Source organism: Cygnus olor, chromosome 4 (assembly GCF_009769625.2).
Source record: "Cygnus olor isolate bCygOlo1 chromosome 4, bCygOlo1.pri.v2, whole genome shotgun sequence".
NCBI lineage: Eukaryota > Metazoa > Chordata > Aves > Anseriformes > Anatidae > Cygnus > Cygnus olor.
Window position 1 is genome coordinate 75,298,638 of NC_049172.1, and position 18,411 is coordinate 75,317,048.

Sequence of the window (18,411 nt, forward strand, 5' to 3'; positions counted from 1 at the left end):
TACCTGAACAAAATAGAAACTAAAGGAAATAATTTTTTTTTGTGTGCGCACTTAGGAAACAATAACCAAAATAATGTCTTTTCCATCCTGAAAAAGTGATAGTTAACCCAGTGTGCCTGCCTTGAAGAGGAAAAAAAAGAAAAAAGCTGAGTTGCCATCATCATCCTGGCTCAATTCCCACTGAGCTAAAAAACCAAACTATTAGCATGGCAACTTCACAAAGCTGAGTGAAGAGATACTAAGCTGATCATAGTCATATACTTTTGTGATTCCTAACACTGGCTTTTACTGAAATTACTTGGAATATGTATAGTTACAAGCAGCATGCCTCTCCATCTCATCTCTCAGCCTGGAAAAGGTGAACCAGTCACTCCCTTCACCCTGTCAGCTACACAGTGCTCTACGACAGGAGACAGACACTGCTCGTGACCTCCCCAGAGATAAGAAGTACACTGCCACGAGCGTTTGGTTGAAGGTTAAATATATTTTGAATAGAACGCAGCATTTTGCTATCTAATACGCTGTAGGACTTCACAATGCCTTGAACTTTTCTCTACCCATCACGTAAGACCACTAGACATTTTATGAAAGCTATGTTCTGCAGTTCTTCTAATAAAAAGCAATTTTACAGACTATTAAGAACACTAATATAAAATTCTGTCCTTGGAGTTTAGCTAATCAATAATTGGTTTGGCTACCCAACACAAAAACGGTAGATATTTGCATCAGTTATTAGTTTTACACAGGCTTATAAAAATTCAACTGAAATTAAACACTTTGCATTATTAACATACAAGTAATTCTGAAATTTGATAAAAAGTTTGTGATAGTAGGAACAAACAGAACACTCACCCCATCATAGAGACAAAGGGAATTCATATGGTCCTTTGAAATGGAAATGCTGCCATGGTGGGGGTCAGAAAAGAGAATACCGTCTGAGAAGAAGTACAGTTTGCCTAAAATGTGAAAGAAAAAGGTAACTGAGGTGCGTACCAATATTTCAACATCATATGATGGATGAATGCCTCTTTCTCAGGAAGAATCTATGCTCTTGCACAATTTTGTCATACTTAACATAGAACACATTTGAGTGAAGATCTGCTATAGCTTCTAGCCAGCATTTAGAGCGCAGTTATCTGCTCTTCACTGGATCTCACTATCAAGGGCAGGAATCATGACTATGATTACATTTGCTTTAATCTTACCCCTGAAGCCCACTTACCATAAATACTGTGGTTCATTTTTTAGGGTTAGGGGAAAGGGGGGGAAGGTGGTCAGACTTCCAGCGAAGAGCCAACATATTAGCACAAACCACGCAGACAGCAAAAAAAAAATCTCAGACAACAGTTTGCCTTTACTCTCTCATCAAGACAGAGTTGAAAACAGAAAAAACCTTTACCAGCAGACTTGCCTGTCCTTGCACACGCCCAGAACCACCTGTTTACACAGATCCCCCGTATGCGCTGCCATAAATCCTTGCTCACTGCTTCCCCTGCACAGCAGCACAGTCAGGATGGCCGAGCGGTCTAAGGCGCTGCGTTCAGGTCGCAGTCTCCCCTGGAGGCGTGGGTTCGAATCCCACTTCTGACAACTTGCTATTTTCTTCAGGAGCCGCCTGGGCGTGGGGCTGGGCACCCTCCTCGGGGGGTGCTGCTGAGGCAGAGGTTGGACCAGAGGGATCTGGGGTCCCTGGGCCCACCTCAGCCACTCTGAGATCCTCAGAGACAACTGTTTCTGGGCTAGCAATTTCCCTGGAAGCTACTGGCTTACAGCTGAGAGAGAGAGACAGAGTTCATTTTATCTCCTTTTTTCTTGACACTTTGGCTCTTAGCAAATCTGATGACCAGGGAAAGCAGCTGGAAAAATGAGAAGCAGCAAGGCTCAGTGGTATAACAGAAAGAATATTCCAAAGCTTTACGAAGTGACATTAGCAAAAAGCTAATTTCTGACAGTCCTAAGAAAGCCATAAACAGAAGACTAAGTAGGGGCTGCCAGCTGGACCTACGCTACCAGTGCTAGACCAAGCATTAAAAGCAGGATCACATCCCATACAGGCAAGCATGTGAGACAGCAAAAAGGATAGGGAAAGGTAAAATAAAGCAGCTTTACTCAGAGCTGAGCTCTAAGAAAAAGCAAAGCTCAGCAGCAGAACACCTACAAGATACAGCTAAACTTGATTGTACATCCAGCTCAATCAAATAATGCTTTGAAGAAACAATAAAAAAGGAAGGCAAAGAACTAAGACATTTTCCTCTTGAAACGGCAACTCAGTAAGATCTTCAAAACAGTTTAAGTTCTAATACTGAAAAGAAGCTTGGTAAGAAATCAGAGTATCTAAGTAAGTGATTTCAACAGTTACCAAAAAAATGCTGTTAGCTACAAATGCAACAGTTTTAGAGTGAACTTTCTAAAACCCTGCTGCAAAGACAACTACTCTTGTAACACACAGACACTACTGTTGTAAGCAGAGCAATCACAAATTTGAGGTCCATATTCAAAGTAAAATGGAGAGAACCTAGGCGTCAACAAATCCACCACATTGTCCAAATAACTAGAAAGTTTCACAGAGATAAGACAGATGTGGAGGTTTCACAGTCTATGTAGACAAGAATTTCATTGCTGACAAAGCGCTCACAAAATTCAAAATGCACAACACAGGTGGTATTCTGTTGGCCGAGGACAAAAAATGGCCAAACACAACATTAGGAATACATTTCTGTGAAATTTCACAGAGCATCCCATTGACAAATCCTGAGAAATGGGGAAAAAAGCAGGAAGATTAGATATATTAATTCTTCTCTAAAAGGAAAGAAAGCCAAAAAGAATAGTGGTTAATCTAAACCAATATTGCCCCCTTTAACATTAAGGTCAGTAAATTATATCAAGAACAACTCGATATACCATTTGTATATTTTTCACAAGTCACGAAAAAAATCACAAGAGAGGCAATTTAATTGGTACGAGCGATTGACTCGGTAAAGTTCACCCCACAAAATTCCAGAAAACATTAGACATGTTAGCATACTAAGGAAGAGGTTTAACAGCCCAATTTTATTCCACAAACTTTAGTCACGGATGTAAAGCTTATTACAGCAAGACAAATGACAGCGGGGAGGAGCGCCTGTGTGACAGCATCTTTTTCACCTCGCCTTGCCAGGCTAGATGGCTGCAGCCCCAGCAGAGCCCAAATTGGAGCACAGCAAACCATCTTGCAGCACACATGAAAGGGAACAAGATCAAGTTCATTTTCACTTGACACCTGAGAAAATATCTCACTCGTTGAAGTGTTACATCATGGCCCTTATACCACCTACTTATAACTCTCCATCCCAAGAGTTATGGAAACGTTTAACTTAGCAAATCTACCAAAAAAGGGAAAAAACACACTGCTCCACCGAGGCAGAGACAGACAATTTTCCCAACGCTAAGAATACCATTCACTCTTCTTCTCCCTGATTATTTACCGAGTGAGCCTGCACCCACAGCACTGTGTTGCAAAACAACAAAATAGCTAAACATGTTGTTCCACGTTAACTTTTCCTTTAAGATCTTTTAAATTGGAGTGAAAGAAAATTCCAGTATGAGAAACTTGCTGTTTTATTGCTATGAACATCATTATTTGTCTTCAATACTCTTAGCTTTTTCTTTTGTAGTTACGCAAAGTATTTTCCCCTAAAGATTGACAGCTTATACTAAGCATTTGGACATCAGCTAGTCATCTCCTGCTGTACACCAATACTGTGACACCAGTACCTTCTCTGGACAGAGGAATATAGAAGCAATATGCCTTAAGAAATGTTTTAATTCAGTAACTTATTCTCCTGAGTTTTTCCAAGGCAAAGCAAGGCACATTAATGCAATGCTTCGGTGTGAAGGAAAATCCTGCCAACAGTCCTCCTAAGTTGTGTTCTTAGCATGAATATCCCGGTAACATAACTAAAGTTCTTCAATTAAAATGCACCAAGACAAGTGGTCTATCCAAAACCATTGCTTGTCATTTTGTGTCAGGAAACAGTAACTTCACCGAATCTGAGAAATACCAAGAACGAGCATCTTTCTGTTGTACAGTGAGCATCTGTACTAAGTTCCTGAGTGAAAATGACAACGGAAAAAACACTGGAACAGCATGTCAGCGCCAGGAAGAGGCTTTGGTAGATGCAAAGAACGCAAGGCTATAAGTAAATTTAGAAACAAGTCACAACACATAGGCAGCATATCACGCTGCCCAAAAGGTACTTACATGTTGGCCTTCACTTCCTATGTTGGAAGCCCACAGCATAACGTCACTACTTTAACGCCCAGTCTTTCTAACCTGATGTTCACACAGGTACAGAAAAAGCCAAACCCACATACCACATCACTCATTAAGGGGAGAAAAACCCAGTTTGTGCATTCTTTTGTACTTTAACTATATCTTAATAACTTTAACTGTCTCCCAGGCTCGCAAAGACTAATTTTCTCAATCATGCGACGGGAGCTGCATGTGTGTCAAAAGCAAGTCTATAGCTCTGATAGCAATTCTTCTTCTACACCTAGGAGTTCCAAGCAGAGGGGTTGGGGACAAAGTAGTAAAACACGGAGTTTAGCACGAGATTTGCAGAGACAAGTACAAAGAAAGCAGCTTAAACTGATGGTACAGATCTGTGAATCCCAGAAACTGTGCATCTCGTGTTTAAAAACACAGAAGCTGGACTAACTATATAAACAATTGAAAACACATCTCACCTTCTGCAGGCATGGCCTGTGGATTGCTAGAATAAATATATGCTCCATCACCTCCAGTAAGTAAAGTGCCCAGAAAAGATTTGTCTTCCTAAACAGGATAAAAAACAGAAGTATCACAGACCACATCATAGACTGCAATCTAGACAGGAATATTTTCATGAGAAAAGATTTTACTACAAGAATAAAGAATTTTAAAAGTTCTGACAGACGCTGTTTAAAAGAGCTTAAACTGCACAGATACAGAAGAACTAGTGAAATACACCGTATGTCAGGAGACCAATTTTTAGAAGCACCCCCTCCGCCCCCCAGTTGGTTTTGCCAGCAGCTATTAAGTTACAAGTTATTGTCGCAACCACAAGGCACAGCTTTTTGTTTTTAGATTGTCAGCCTACTGAACTCAAAGTATACTACAGGAAAATGAAACTATTTGTAATGAAGATTCCTGGGAACCGCAAATTAAGCCACAAATGTGAAACTCATGTGGTTTCAGACGTTCCCAGATCCCAAATTCTTTTCTTTTTCATACTGCTTAAAGTGTTTTCCTGTAGACATTTAGCATGCTAATTAAGTTAAAAGAAAGTTGCGTGTAAAGTGGCATTGAGGTGGTTTTTTTTTTTGAACTCATGTGCTCCAAGGGTAATGCTTAGTGAGACTTCCATGGAATCTAAGCCTTATTAGAACTTTTTGCTCTTGGGTTTTGCCATTCTTGGAATGAAAGAAAACCTCAAACTTTTACATACAATGCATTTCTTTTTTTAGGTCTAAGTTTAAAAAAGACAAGATAGAACAGATAAAGACTTTCATAGAAGAGGAAAAAAATGCTAAAAGCCAGTTTTACTAGCAGCTAAGATTTTGGGGATATTGGTTCTTGAAAAAAAATAACCTTTATAATTTAACTAAAAAGTTTAATTTTACCTTTAATATTAGCTGTGCTTTTTCAGACAGTTTCACATCACTATCTTCAACCTGTAGCCGAAAAAATGTTACCCATTGTACTGTTAGTAGATAAAGCAAATTAATTCAAAGAGAAATCTTTAAAGAAGGTTCAAGGCAAACAAGAACCTTACGGACCACAGACAGTTAAAAGTCCTGACCAGACTGCTTCAAAGACAGCTTTGTGCTTTTCAATACTGTGTTACCATGGGACTGAAATAATTCTTTGAAATATATTCAAGGAGATACCCCCCATTAAATTGTTTTTGTAGACTAAAACTGTATTGTATTAGACACAAAGGAGTGTAACTTTTTTTAAAAAAATACTATTATTAAAGTAGTTCAGAAGTATGGACTGCCAACTGGCATAATGTTGTCCATCTTCTGAACATTCATTGAAATTATAACTCACAGTTTACTACCTTAGAGGTCTGCAAACAGACTTTTGTTGGGGCAGACACTGAAGTGACCCCACAATAAACAGAATTTTCAAAAGTTATAGTGTGTACTTTCCAGAAATAAAAACAATAAAATCCAAATGTGACTTCACACAGTTAAAAATTGAAGTGGTGGTGAAAAGGAAATGATTAAAACTTTTCATGAATGGAACCATCAGCCTGTTTCTTCTTATTTATACACTCCTCCTCCAAATTTAAAAAAAATTACAATATTACAGAATTCTGTTTTAATGACTGGATTCTGTACTTTTTCTTCATAAATCCATACATTTATAACAAGTTTCCAGTTGTGAATCTGCATTTATAGAATAAAATTGAACAAATTTTTGTGTACTAACCAGCCAAGATGCGTATCTTGGGATAGCTGCAGTCAATATTATGTGGCTGGTTTCTGAATTAATACTGCCATCTGCAGGGAAGTAAATGGAAAGCAAAGAAGTATAATACCATCCATGTACTTCAGACCATTTAATGTTACTTTAATGACTGGAAGTTCCTCTAGGAAATATGAAAAGATTGCTCATTATTTTAAGGATTCATTATGTTTTTAAGTGAAGCTCTCCCAGCAGACTAGCTTCTAGTCTCCCTGTGCTGTAATGTACCCAGAACTGCTAAACAACAAAGAAGCCCTGCTTTTATTTTGTTCTCAGTATGCCTCTTGCACCTACTTATCACATCTAGCTTCATGGCTATTTCTTGCTTATTTCTGGCTTGCAGTATGGCCTAAGCTAACCATTTTCCTTTCTTCCAATTCTTGCCTGCAACTTACCCCAAATGGTAGCCTAAAACTTCTGGTTTTGAGGAGGGACTACAGAGTTTTAATACAAATAATACTAGCACAGTTGAATGTGTGATTAGCGTCTTCCTTTGCTCTCTTCCTCACCAAAAGTGTTCCAACTCCCATGGTTAAAAATCTCGCAGCTTGTCTGCATACAAGAATTCATAAATATTCTCCAGACAGCCCTAACAAATACCCTTCCTTGTCACATGTAAACAATCTAAAAACTATTCACTTGTTTAAAGATATTATTCAATACTCTGTATTTTAAATAAAAGCCTGTTCTAAAAACAAGCTTTCTAAAAGTCATATCATTTTAGTTTTACTTCATCTCTTCCAAACAAAAAGCAACTGAAACTAAAGCATATCATATGAAACTAGCGTTATAAAGCGATGAAAGAGAGCTACAATATAAAATATTCACCAAGACCAAAGAACATTTGGGTAGGCTGCTAGTATACTTGAACTCTTGACACCTCAGCCCTATCTTATGACAAGGCAGCCATAAAACCCAAAGTCCTTTCAGTTAGCCTAGAGAAGCTGTCTTGACACTTAAGATACTCTTTACTACAGGCAAAAACATGTAGATCACTACAGGCTAAAACATGTAAATATTTAACAAAAAGGCTTAAAAACATAACGGCAATAGTAATAACAACCACCAGAAATCCGTTTGCTATTCAACCACAAAAAAGTTCAGAGAATGATATGGAGGGGCTAGAACTCAAAATAGTTACCTTTTTCTTTTACATGTATCTGTGATGTTAGGAAGGACTCTGAAAAGACAACAGATCCCAAGCATCCTCTTCCTGTGAGCAAGTCTGGAATGTCAAACACCATCATAGACGCCTACAACAATCAAACAGTTGGACAGGAAAGGAAGAGAAAGCAGAATTTGAAATGTTTCAAGTGAAACAACGAACAGTGTGTTTTAAACTTCCTAAAACACGATGCTTTTATATTGAATTGGAAAGCCTGAGACCTTAACTGTATTTTAACATTTTACTCCAAATTCCGCTGACTTCACATTAAAACTCAATCTTATCTCAGTTTCAGTGTCTGAAATAATCACTGCTGTTACGTTTCTAGTCACATAGACAAAATGCTCAGCATGCCCCATAAGAACAGCCACTCATGCTCTACTTTCTAATAAAATATATAATCAGAATATTGAACAGCTTACTTACCGTTTTAATCAGACTCAGGCTATCCTCATTATCTAATGAAGTAATTCTGGAACAATAATGATAATTAAATATTTAAAGATTAGACCATTTTGACTGACTTTTTAACAGACAAAAATCTATTTTGTTTTAAAGCAAGCTCTGATTTGTGTAGGCCATTTCAGTCAATTAGACAACATGGGGATTAAAAAAGCACAAGCTTGTGATGTCAACCAAGTTAAAACAACTGTTTTAAATGGAAACTCTTAATGGGCTTGTGCTGCTTCTACTCATTAACAGAGTTAATAAAAATGCTTTACCCAGTTGTTTTCCTTTTCCTTTTTTTTTTTTTTTACAATGTTTTCAAGATTCCACATGATTACAAATAGGAATCCATTAAACTGACTCAAATATAAAAATATTTAGAGCATCTTGTACAAAATAATCAAATGTTTTCTCAGTCTCCAAGACAATATATTCATTAATGTAATAGAACACTAATTAATAATAGGAGGTGATACAAACCTTCCATGATTGTTCACAGCCTGAATTTGAAAAGCAATTTTAGAGCTGTAGAAAAGAAAACATACTGGTGAAAAACATGTTATATACTTCTATTACACATTTTTAAAAAGCAGCAATAACACATTTAAAACAAAATAACTGTTGAAGTGATTATATAAACAGGAAAAATGAAATTATCGTGATTGTAAGAGCTTTTTGAACACATTATGAAGTCTTGGAATTTGACAATCATGCAAGTTAACTTTGAAGTTAACATTTTGTGCATTTTTTCCCAAAAAGACAATAAATCAATATTTATTTGAAAGTAGTTACCTTAACACTGTTTTAAGTTGTGCTAAATGTAGGGTATCTAACATAGACATAAACATCTGCTCTGCTCCCTCCTTTGCCTGAAAGAAGGAAATCAAGAATGAAACATCTTTTCCCATACTTCAAAATCCCAGCAACTGTAACAGCACCCATAAAACACACAGACACCATACACCAAACAATATACACCGACGTACCCGGCTAAAATTTGTCTTTCATAAAGAAAGATTTTTTCTAGCATTCCTTACTGTAAGGTAAGGAAAATTCGTGAAAGATGAAGAACAACTGTAAAAGGATAAGAATAGATATACTCTGAAATTTCTTTTTTTTTTTTTAAACAGAATTCAGAGATACTGGTTGGAAGCCAACAGTATTAACCTTGTTAATGTTATGCAGTTGCCTGAAACATTTTGTGAAAGGTGTTTTTTGGGGGTGGGCATGTGAGGTAAATGGTGTTTACATATAACTTTATATGGCAGCAAATCAACCGTGAGAATGTACAGAATCAGTGCTTTATTTACCTTGGATTCAGTGGAAGTTTTAGCATAGCACTCAATGCCAGCAAGCACAGCCTCTACAACAGCAGTATATATTTGCGACAACAGCATACTGAAGAGAAACACAAACACAACATTTACTAGACAGACAGAGTTTGGTTTCCTCCACTGTTTAAAAGAAGCAGTTAACACAGAACTAACTCCCTCATATAGAAGAGGTTCTTGTTCAAATGTGTGTAGATGTAGCTTTATGCTTAACATCATAGTTTTAAAAAAAAATAAATTGCTATTGCTCAAACTACAGAATATCTTGACAAAAATCTCTTGACAGAAATGTACCCCTGTTCTCACCAGTAAAGGAAAACAGACGTTTTATTGTTGACTTTCATTGGAGCTGTATTAAGAATCACCCCCTAAATATTCACACAAAAATAGAATGGTAGCCCCATGTTCTGAAAAAAAGAAAACCAGGCTAGAACCAACCTTGAGACAGTCTTGTACTAGAGAATGTCAATCAAAAAAACCCAGAACAAAGCAGTCATCTCTAGCCGTCATCACATCTACATCATAGCTTAGTCCCATTCTCTTCATAAATGGGAAGTGAAAGACTACTACCGAACTAAACAAAGATGATGAAAAGCCAGAAGTGATTTACAGCTCCTGACACATTCACAGCTCCAGAGCTATTGAAAACAAAAAACCTGTGCCCAACTAAGACATCTTGTCCTGCGACTAAACTGGAATGGAAAGATAAATAGACCAACGTTCCTTCTTCCCCAAACTTTAACTCTTCTGCAACAGCTGAATTTTGAGGGATGGATGCAGGGGGAAAGACAGACAAAAATACAGCATTTAAGCCTATGCAAAGCATTCCCGAATGACGGAAAAAAGCATCTGAAGCTCCCAAGCATGGCCCAATATGGAGGAATCTCAAAATGCACCAACAGTTGCCTGGACAGACACCAGCCAATTCAAACAAGCTCTACAGAGGCTTTGTTCTAACTTCATTCCTGCGAGCAGTAAGTAGTTTAAAAATTAGCCTTCTTATTTATTTGGTGAGGTTTAATCCATATAATTGCATGTACTAATACATGCCTTTCATTTAGGTTTTCAGTGCATGCTCATCATAAGTGTGTATAATTCTTCCTAACTCTATAACAGTTCCTGTTTTCACTCAAATTCCCATATATATTTACAAGAAATCATCTCGCGATGGGCTGTGATTTTAACTGAGATGTTATAGTCCTCTTACTTGTCTAGCCATTCTAAAATTTTAATGTTAACAATGCAAGACAGCAAATGGTATTTGTTAAAAAATTGTTAAAAAATCAAAGTTTACCCCAGGGATACCTGAAGTCACACAGCCAGTTTATGCACTCCAGTCATTCTGTATTCTGGACTGCAACTCTACTTCCTAAATATAGCTGGATTTGGACTGAGTATTGCTTATGAACTATTTCTGTGGACTGTGGCTGCCCATCCCTGGCAGTGCCCAAGGCCAGGCTGGATGGGGCTGGGGGCAGCCTGGGCTGGGGGCAGGGGGCTGAGGGGGCTCTGAGGTCCCTTCCAACCCAAACCACTCTATGACCCTAAGTTGACAACTTACACTTGTTCAGGTTTCTTGTGCATCTCACTGTCATTTCCTGTAAAGAAAAAAACAGGTTTTCTTTAAACACTTCTGGAAGTGTTTACACAGAACTTATTTGGCATAACAGTTCTGCTGCATATCTTAGACAATATTTACCCAATATTTTATGTAACTTCACCTTGTTTATAAGTTCTATAAAAGAGCAAAGCACAGATCAACTCATATCACTACAGCCAGTACGCAATTGCCAAAATTAATACCTGTTTAATACCTGTATCCCATAAACGCAGCTTCTCTGAGTCAGAACAAAGATCCCTCACACACTGTCCTGTCTCCCAAAGCTGCTATTACTGGATACCCAGGAAAAAGCATAACTACAGTAGACACATGCTACAATTCCTTCTCTCTTGCATGCCTCTGACCACTTTCTCTTCTGACACCATTTGAGCTGGGTACAGTTTGAAAGTGTATGGTAACCCTAAGGAGACTGACTTTATCCACAGACCAAGCCATTTAGAATGGTTATTTGAGAAACTTATTCTTAAAGCTTTCCTTTGGTTTGTTTTTAATAGGGAAGATAACTGTTAAAATACTTTGTATTCGACCCAAGCAAGATGGTTGAGGATGAGTCAAAGACTTTTCTCTATCCTTTTAAAAAACTTTGGCTTGTTTACCCCCACCCCCCAAAAAACAAATATAAAACAAAGATACAATCACAAAAGCTACCCAAAACAACAAAAAACACAACACAGTAGTGTACAGTATTGCACAGTACTGTAAGATGTACAGCAGAACAATGTTCTGCTAAGATGTCATGCACCCACTGCAGAATTACGCAGAATCTACCACCAAAGAACACCGTGCAGCCTAATGCTCATAAAGGAATCAAAACCATCTTTTGATTATTTAAGACTTGCAGTGATTAAAGAGAAGAATTCCCTTACATTACTGCTTGTCATGCTTAATATACTTACCCAGGAAAGGAACATGAGTGGTTCCAAAAAAATAGGTCCTGGAACAAGCCAGAGGTCCCTTTGGAGACACACACTGCACTACCTAGTGGTCAGTATTAATGAGATACAGAAAGATCTTAGTAAAAAAAAATCAGTGCAATATTTAACAATAAACTAAGTTCCCCTTAAGTATTCTAACAATTGACATACTACACAAGGTGTATAACACAGACTTGGCTGATTTAAAAAAGAACTTACGTTTTCAAAGGTATATTTCATTTTTGACTTGACCTGAACAGTTCAAAGGCTTTGGAAAGGAGATGAGCTCTGACTTCCATAAATGTTAAGAATGCATTTTCAACTTCCTATGCCAACTGCTCTTCTCATGAAAAAGGAAGTGGGTCACGTTCCAATAACTATGCTCGCACTTGGCCTTATTTACTGTTTTCACGATACCCTATTAAAACAGTATCACCTGTACCTGTAAATAAACCAACCACCTTTTTAAGAACAACGTCAGAATTGAAGACAACAGATGGAGCAGGTACTGCATCAGAAAAAAACTGTACTTGCATTCTCAAAGATATCACACGAACTCAACTGGAATGTTAACATGGGAAGAAAAAATAAAATCGGAGATGTCTTCACAGAAATAAGGTTAGGACAGCAAACGGTGAATGAGATTTCACTGGAATGCCAATACAATCCTTTCTCAAGCCTCCGACTCATGTAATGCGTCAAGAGTACCCGTATCCATCCATCCATCAGGCAGCTACACATGAAATGTCACGACAAGATCATAAAATCAGTCCCTCAATCATACGTTCACTCCACGATGACCTGTACTCAGCCACATCCATCTCCTCAACAGCACAGACCTGGGACTCGCACGACTGACAGACACTCCCAGGGCCCATGGAGATCGGCCAGCAGGGAGCACTACACAACACAAGCTGCACGCTACCTCTCCTCCTCCGCTGCGAGTTACCTTCTTGATGCACCCAGCCCAGCCAGGCAGAGGATCTGAGTTCCCTGGGGTCGCTTCCCCAGTTACGTCCCCTGCGCAGCAGTGCAACAAGCCATCGACCTCATGATATGTTTTAAAACTAAGCTTTTACTTGAAAATGGAAACAAGTTAATCTTACAACTTGATCGTAACATTCGTTGAACACCACAGAGATTTTCAAAGTTCACCAGAACAAAGAACACCAGAAAGACTTTCAAAGGTCAAAATTTTCAAGCAACTGTTCGGTTGCTGAAACAGACACTGAAATTTGGATGCATGTATGGATCCTGGGTCTACCTACAAAGCCATTATTTAAAAAGAGAGAAGTGTCTTACTGTTTCTTTTAAAGAAGCAGCTTAACAACTCTGATTCAACCAAAACCTGTGTGTCAGATCATAAGCTACCATTACAAAGCTTTTCTCTTTATGGCTAGGATAAGTGTCCCAAGTGGCATTTCCTCTCCCCCCACCCAAACATTTGCAGCACCTCAAGTGTTAAAAAAACAAGCAGTCTTTAAAGGGCAGCTTTCAGCAGCCTATGATTAAATAGCCAGTATATTTTCACTTGGAAAGAGAAGAAAAATTTGCTCTTTAAACTGATTGATTGTTAAGGTAACTTATGTTTTTATACATTAGGAAGTGGGTATTTAACTAATGGGAAACATGTTTTAAGGGCACAAAAAATATACAAAGAAAACAAAAATATACGCTGCTTAGAAGTGCTGGATAATTACTTTAAAACCTCACCATATGTTTAGCAGTGCTTCCACCAAGGCCAGTGTTTCGAACAAGATGTCCTTCCGATGGAAAATTGAAGTTACCGGAGTTCAAGTTTTCTCTAGTTGAGTGGCTACCAAACAGAACAAAAGGCTGCCGGCTGGGACTACGGAAAAAAAGAAGCTATCACCACCAAAACACTGCAAGAAAACTTGAATAACAACAAATGAAAAAGGTTTTCAAGTATGATAGACCAACTATTCAATTTCTTACTAGAAAAGCAGGACAAAAAATTGCTACAGCTGCACAGATCAAAGCCACAGAAAGCTTCCTATTGAAAAGACCAGGTTCCAAAGAAAAAAGGACTTGAATTAACAAGACCATAATTTTCTTTCACATACAATACCATACCTCAAGGCTGTTTCTCAAACATTAAGTAGCAGACTGCATTTTAAACTTGGCTATTAGATTTTTTTTCCCCCCTCAAAAAAGAAAATTGCCTTGAAAAACTGAATCGTTTAAAGTTTACCATCATGGCAAACCTTGAAATAAGTATATTGGAATTCAACAAACCTATTTTGGCCTTAGCTCTGGCTTTAGGCCCAAGACTCCACTGCTAAGGTCAAGGCTTTTCTTTTCATTAATTAAATGCAAAACAACACAGGATGCTGGAAACAAACAGTGGAGTTGGAGTTCAGCGTCCTTTAATTCCAAAGGAAGAAGAATCTGCAGAGACACCAGGAGCTAAGCAACCTTTATTTAGCTCGAAACAGCAGAACGCTTGGTTTTGCAACATATGACAAACAGCCCTCCTCTCTCAGTTCAGATTCTGGGCTGAAATAAAATAAAGCTGACCTGGATTCCATAACTTATGTAGGCTAAGATTTGGTTTTTAACTGCCTTGCTTTAAATAAAAAAAATTGCTCTTGTTCTTTGTGACTCAGAAAAGCATACTGACTCCTTCAACCGTCATATTTTAATTGATTTGATTATCATAAACAGAAGATCCAAATTTTCATACAAAACTATCCTGTGCAATATTTTGATATCTGGCCATGAAGAAATTGATCACATTAGAAAACACAATGTGGATGCTTTCAAATACATGGACATTGTGTATGTAATACCTATAGAATTAAAATCCATGAAAATTTGGAGTATCCCTCACAAAGGTGCTTCTGTGTGTTTTTTGTCTTTTTTTTTTTAAATATGCAAAGATAAGATGTAATATAATGGGGTGGTCCCAAAAGGAAGCATTGTAAGTGTTCTTATGGCAGAGATATAGAAATAACTCATCAACATACTAAAGAAACCACCATTTCACAGGGAATAATGAGTGATACCTGTTATCAGTTATATGGCTTGAGATCATTCCATGACTGAAATAACTTCTGAAAGGCTGTGGGGAAAAAAAATCATGATTAATAAGCAAATGAACGGAACGTGTTATTTACCCTCACTATCATTAAGAACAAACTTGAATTACGCTTCTCGGAGAAAAATCCTCAATCCTCAAAAACTACTTCTAATCTCCGTAAACAAACCCAAATACCATTAAGTCTCATATATGCTTAAAAATAAACAGCTACTTCCAAAAAGCACTAGAAGAAAACACACTATAGTATTTTTATCCATCCTGTACATCACCAGTTATGTTTGAGATCTGACATGTGTGACCTCAACTTGTGAGTGCACATACACAGGAGCTACCACTGAAATTAAGCTTGGTCCACCTGCAAATAGCGATCTGTTGTCCAGACCTAAAACTAAGCTCAGGAATCAGCGAATAAACACTCAATTGTGAATTACATTACGCAGTCCTACACCATCACACCATGGGGGTGGGCAACTTAACAAACCGTAGGTTTTGACTCCTCAAACAGGTAAGGTGACATGGGGTAGAGAGGAAAAAAATCAACAATGCTCAATGCTTATTATTACTTCTGCATGGATGACACTGGCATTTCTAAGAATTACTGAAGCAGGCATACCTCCCCTGCCTGAGATTCTGACAGTTCCAGAATGAAGGGAATTTCAGTATCAAAATTAGCAAAAAAGTTGGTCCACTGATGCTCAAAAGTCATTAAATCCTAGAAGAAAAAAATAGTCAACATTAGTTATTACGGCAAGCGTTACACTGAAGAAGAAATCACAGATGTTACTGAATGAACCCAAATTACATTACAAGAAATTGCTTTTTGCAATGCAGTATAGAATACAGCCTGACCAGTAAACAGTAAGAACAAAAAAGTAAGCCTTCTCTAAAAGTTAAGGACTTCCTGTTGGGTCTGGGGGCACTTCTTTGTGTGTGGACTTTGGGGATTCTTGGGGGTGGGGGGGGAGGATGAAGAGACAGGGGAGAGAGATCTTCCTTGATTTAAGAAGTACGCTATTTTGAGTACCCATAACTCAGACCTCATGTCAGCCATATGACTTTCAAAATATATAAATTAATAGATTTAGATGTTTATCTCTAGATCTTCTGAAGTAGATTTTTATCTGACCTTAAGTGAGCTTACAGACAGAAGATGAAGAACAGGGTAGGGAGTTTGGTAAACTTATGATCAGCAAATGGCAACAATACAAGAAAATTTATTTATCTGCATCTGGAAGAAAAAAGTGGTATACAGAAAAGGAAGTATCAGTAGCTCCTCACTAAAACAAAAGAATGAAAACGAAGATGACTCCAAGATAAGAACTGCATTCAGATGAAAATTACATAAAAAAATTCAGAGAACCATTAAAGAGTGCATCGTGCTGGTAAAGCAGGAACCTTACAAAACTATACAGTTTTAAAAATGCTCAAGATAACTCAATTATTTGTCATACACTAACAAGAAAGGTAAGAGACATCCTGATTTTAGAAAGTCTAATATTCCAGGTCTATAACAAGCAAAACCAGAAATATAATTTTAGAAGAGGTACAAATATTTTACAGTATTTGACTTCACCACTTCATTAATGTAACAATGCACAAAGTTTACACAGTGGATGTTGATAAACTCTTACAAGCCTTCTAAAATAAAAGTCAAGGCTTTATTAGAAGCTTAAAATTAAGGTTTCTATCCAGGGAGTAGTATTATTGCAGAATTATTTCAGCCTCAAATAAGCTTTTCATAGAAACTAAGAACTAAAATATTTTTGTCAGCTTATTCGGAACACGTCAATATTGTACAGAACTTTCTTTTAAATCTCAAGTAGAGTTAAAATCAAAGCTGTTAACTAAAAAAAAAAGTATTTATCAACTGCAAATACTCTAAGGCCACCCAATTTCATCCTTGCTGAGAAAGTCAGTCATTTTTAAAATAGCCAATTTCTATGAAACCAGAGTTGTTTGAAAAGCCTATTCATTAACTTCAGTCTTCTGGCTGTATCTTCTGTAAATGTAGCTCAGGTATTCAGGAGACATGGTTGTTCATTAATTCTTCAGTTTCTAACTTGGCAAAAAACCTATTAACTGATTAACTTCAGTCTACATTTACGGAAGGTATAGCCACTAATGCAAAAGTTGGTCTGTAACCAGTTCTGGTAGAAACAACATCTTATTTTGACTACCTGAACAAGTACAACGGGTAAATCAGAGAAAGCAGAAATTCAGTTTTGAGAACTCGCATAAAGACAAATTATATATGCTAATACTCATATACGTCTCCCTTTTCTAGCACTGAGATCAGATCAACTCTTTAAAATAAGGAATCACCTAACATTGTATTGTTTGTACTTCACCAAGCTTCAGGGTAGCCACTGTGTGTCACTGTTACCCACTTAAAACAGTTACAAAGCAACTGTGAAAACGTTTTTTTTCCTGAAGAATGGCTGTATGGATGGATTCTTTCCCCCTCACCACAAACGGAGGATTAACACACACAAACATACAACTTTGTACATAGTCCTGTGACCTGAATAATATCACAAGATTTAGGGAATCTTTTGTAGGAACTTCAGGCGTTTTAAGAACTTTAAGGAATCCAAGATGAGCTGTTTTAGAGGCCCTGCAATCACTGTGCGGATCCAGTAGACTGTAAGCACTACTAAAAATAAAATCAAAAAATAAGAATAAAGGCACACAACAACTTAGCTCTGCAGCCAGACTAACAGATAGTCACTGGATCAGAAAATTACACCTGCATTACCTCAAATACCAAGTCCTCCAAGGAAACTGGATCCATCTTGCTGTATGTTTTCCACAAATCAACGCTGACATCCATTAGCTGCAAAATATTTTAAATGGACTTCTGTGAAAAACGCCAGGATGAACACCACACATACAGGTTTAAGCTGCACTGAAACAGACTTGCAGAATACTGCCCAGAGTCCTCCTCAACTCTGAAATCAGAGATGTATTTCCACTACAGTTTACGAAAGAATTGACCAGAAATGATGCCAATATTCTGGATGCTCATGTCCTCAAGTACATGAAAAGTTTTGCTTGCACCTTTTAAACAATTTCACAAAATATTTTTGGAAACTGAATTAACAGTGAAGAATAATATTAGCTGGAATGGAAAGATCAGTTTCCTGGGACAGACAAGAAGTAGATTCCAAAGTTACTAGTCCTAGACAATAGTCGATTCTCACTCTATGCAAAATTGAAATTTAGGCAAAGCTACTTTAATTTCGCAATTAGCATTACCTTCTTCCAAGCTTTAAGATGATGTGTACAAAAACACTATTCCAAAATACATTCCTAGAGGGACACTTGTATGCGAATAATGTCTATATTTACTGTGTTCCCCCACACTCCCTTAACTCAAAACGCA

At 37.5% G+C, this 18,411-nt stretch overlaps 1 protein-coding gene and 1 non-coding gene across 2 annotated transcripts in view; one reads left to right on the forward strand and one right to left on the reverse strand.

The window, feature by feature from the left end:
* Positions 1-18,411, reverse strand: part of DNAAF9 (dynein axonemal assembly factor 9) — a 74,612-nt gene that overhangs the window by 31,395 nt on the left and 24,806 nt on the right. The window contains exons 7-21 of the mRNA XM_040554693.1: positions 17,785-17,862; positions 15,643-15,741; positions 14,995-15,050; positions 13,682-13,817; positions 11,951-12,032; positions 10,995-11,031; positions 9,413-9,500; positions 8,895-8,971; positions 8,583-8,627; positions 8,082-8,127; positions 7,632-7,743; positions 6,455-6,525; positions 5,641-5,691; positions 4,726-4,813; positions 853-956 (exon numbers count right to left, since the gene is read on the reverse strand). Of these exons, the coding sequence (XP_040410627.1) occupies positions 853-956; positions 4,726-4,813; positions 5,641-5,691; positions 6,455-6,525; positions 7,632-7,743; positions 8,082-8,127; positions 8,583-8,627; positions 8,895-8,971; positions 9,413-9,500; positions 10,995-11,031; positions 11,951-12,032; positions 13,682-13,817; positions 14,995-15,050; positions 15,643-15,741; positions 17,785-17,862 (1,170 nt within the window). The remainder of the gene's footprint in view (positions 1-852; positions 957-4,725; positions 4,814-5,640; positions 5,692-6,454; positions 6,526-7,631; positions 7,744-8,081; positions 8,128-8,582; positions 8,628-8,894; positions 8,972-9,412; positions 9,501-10,994; positions 11,032-11,950; positions 12,033-13,681; positions 13,818-14,994; positions 15,051-15,642; positions 15,742-17,784; positions 17,863-18,411) is intronic.
* Positions 1,508-1,590, forward strand: TRNAL-CAG. Its single transcript has one exon. It is a non-coding gene; the product is annotated as a tRNA-Leu (tRNA).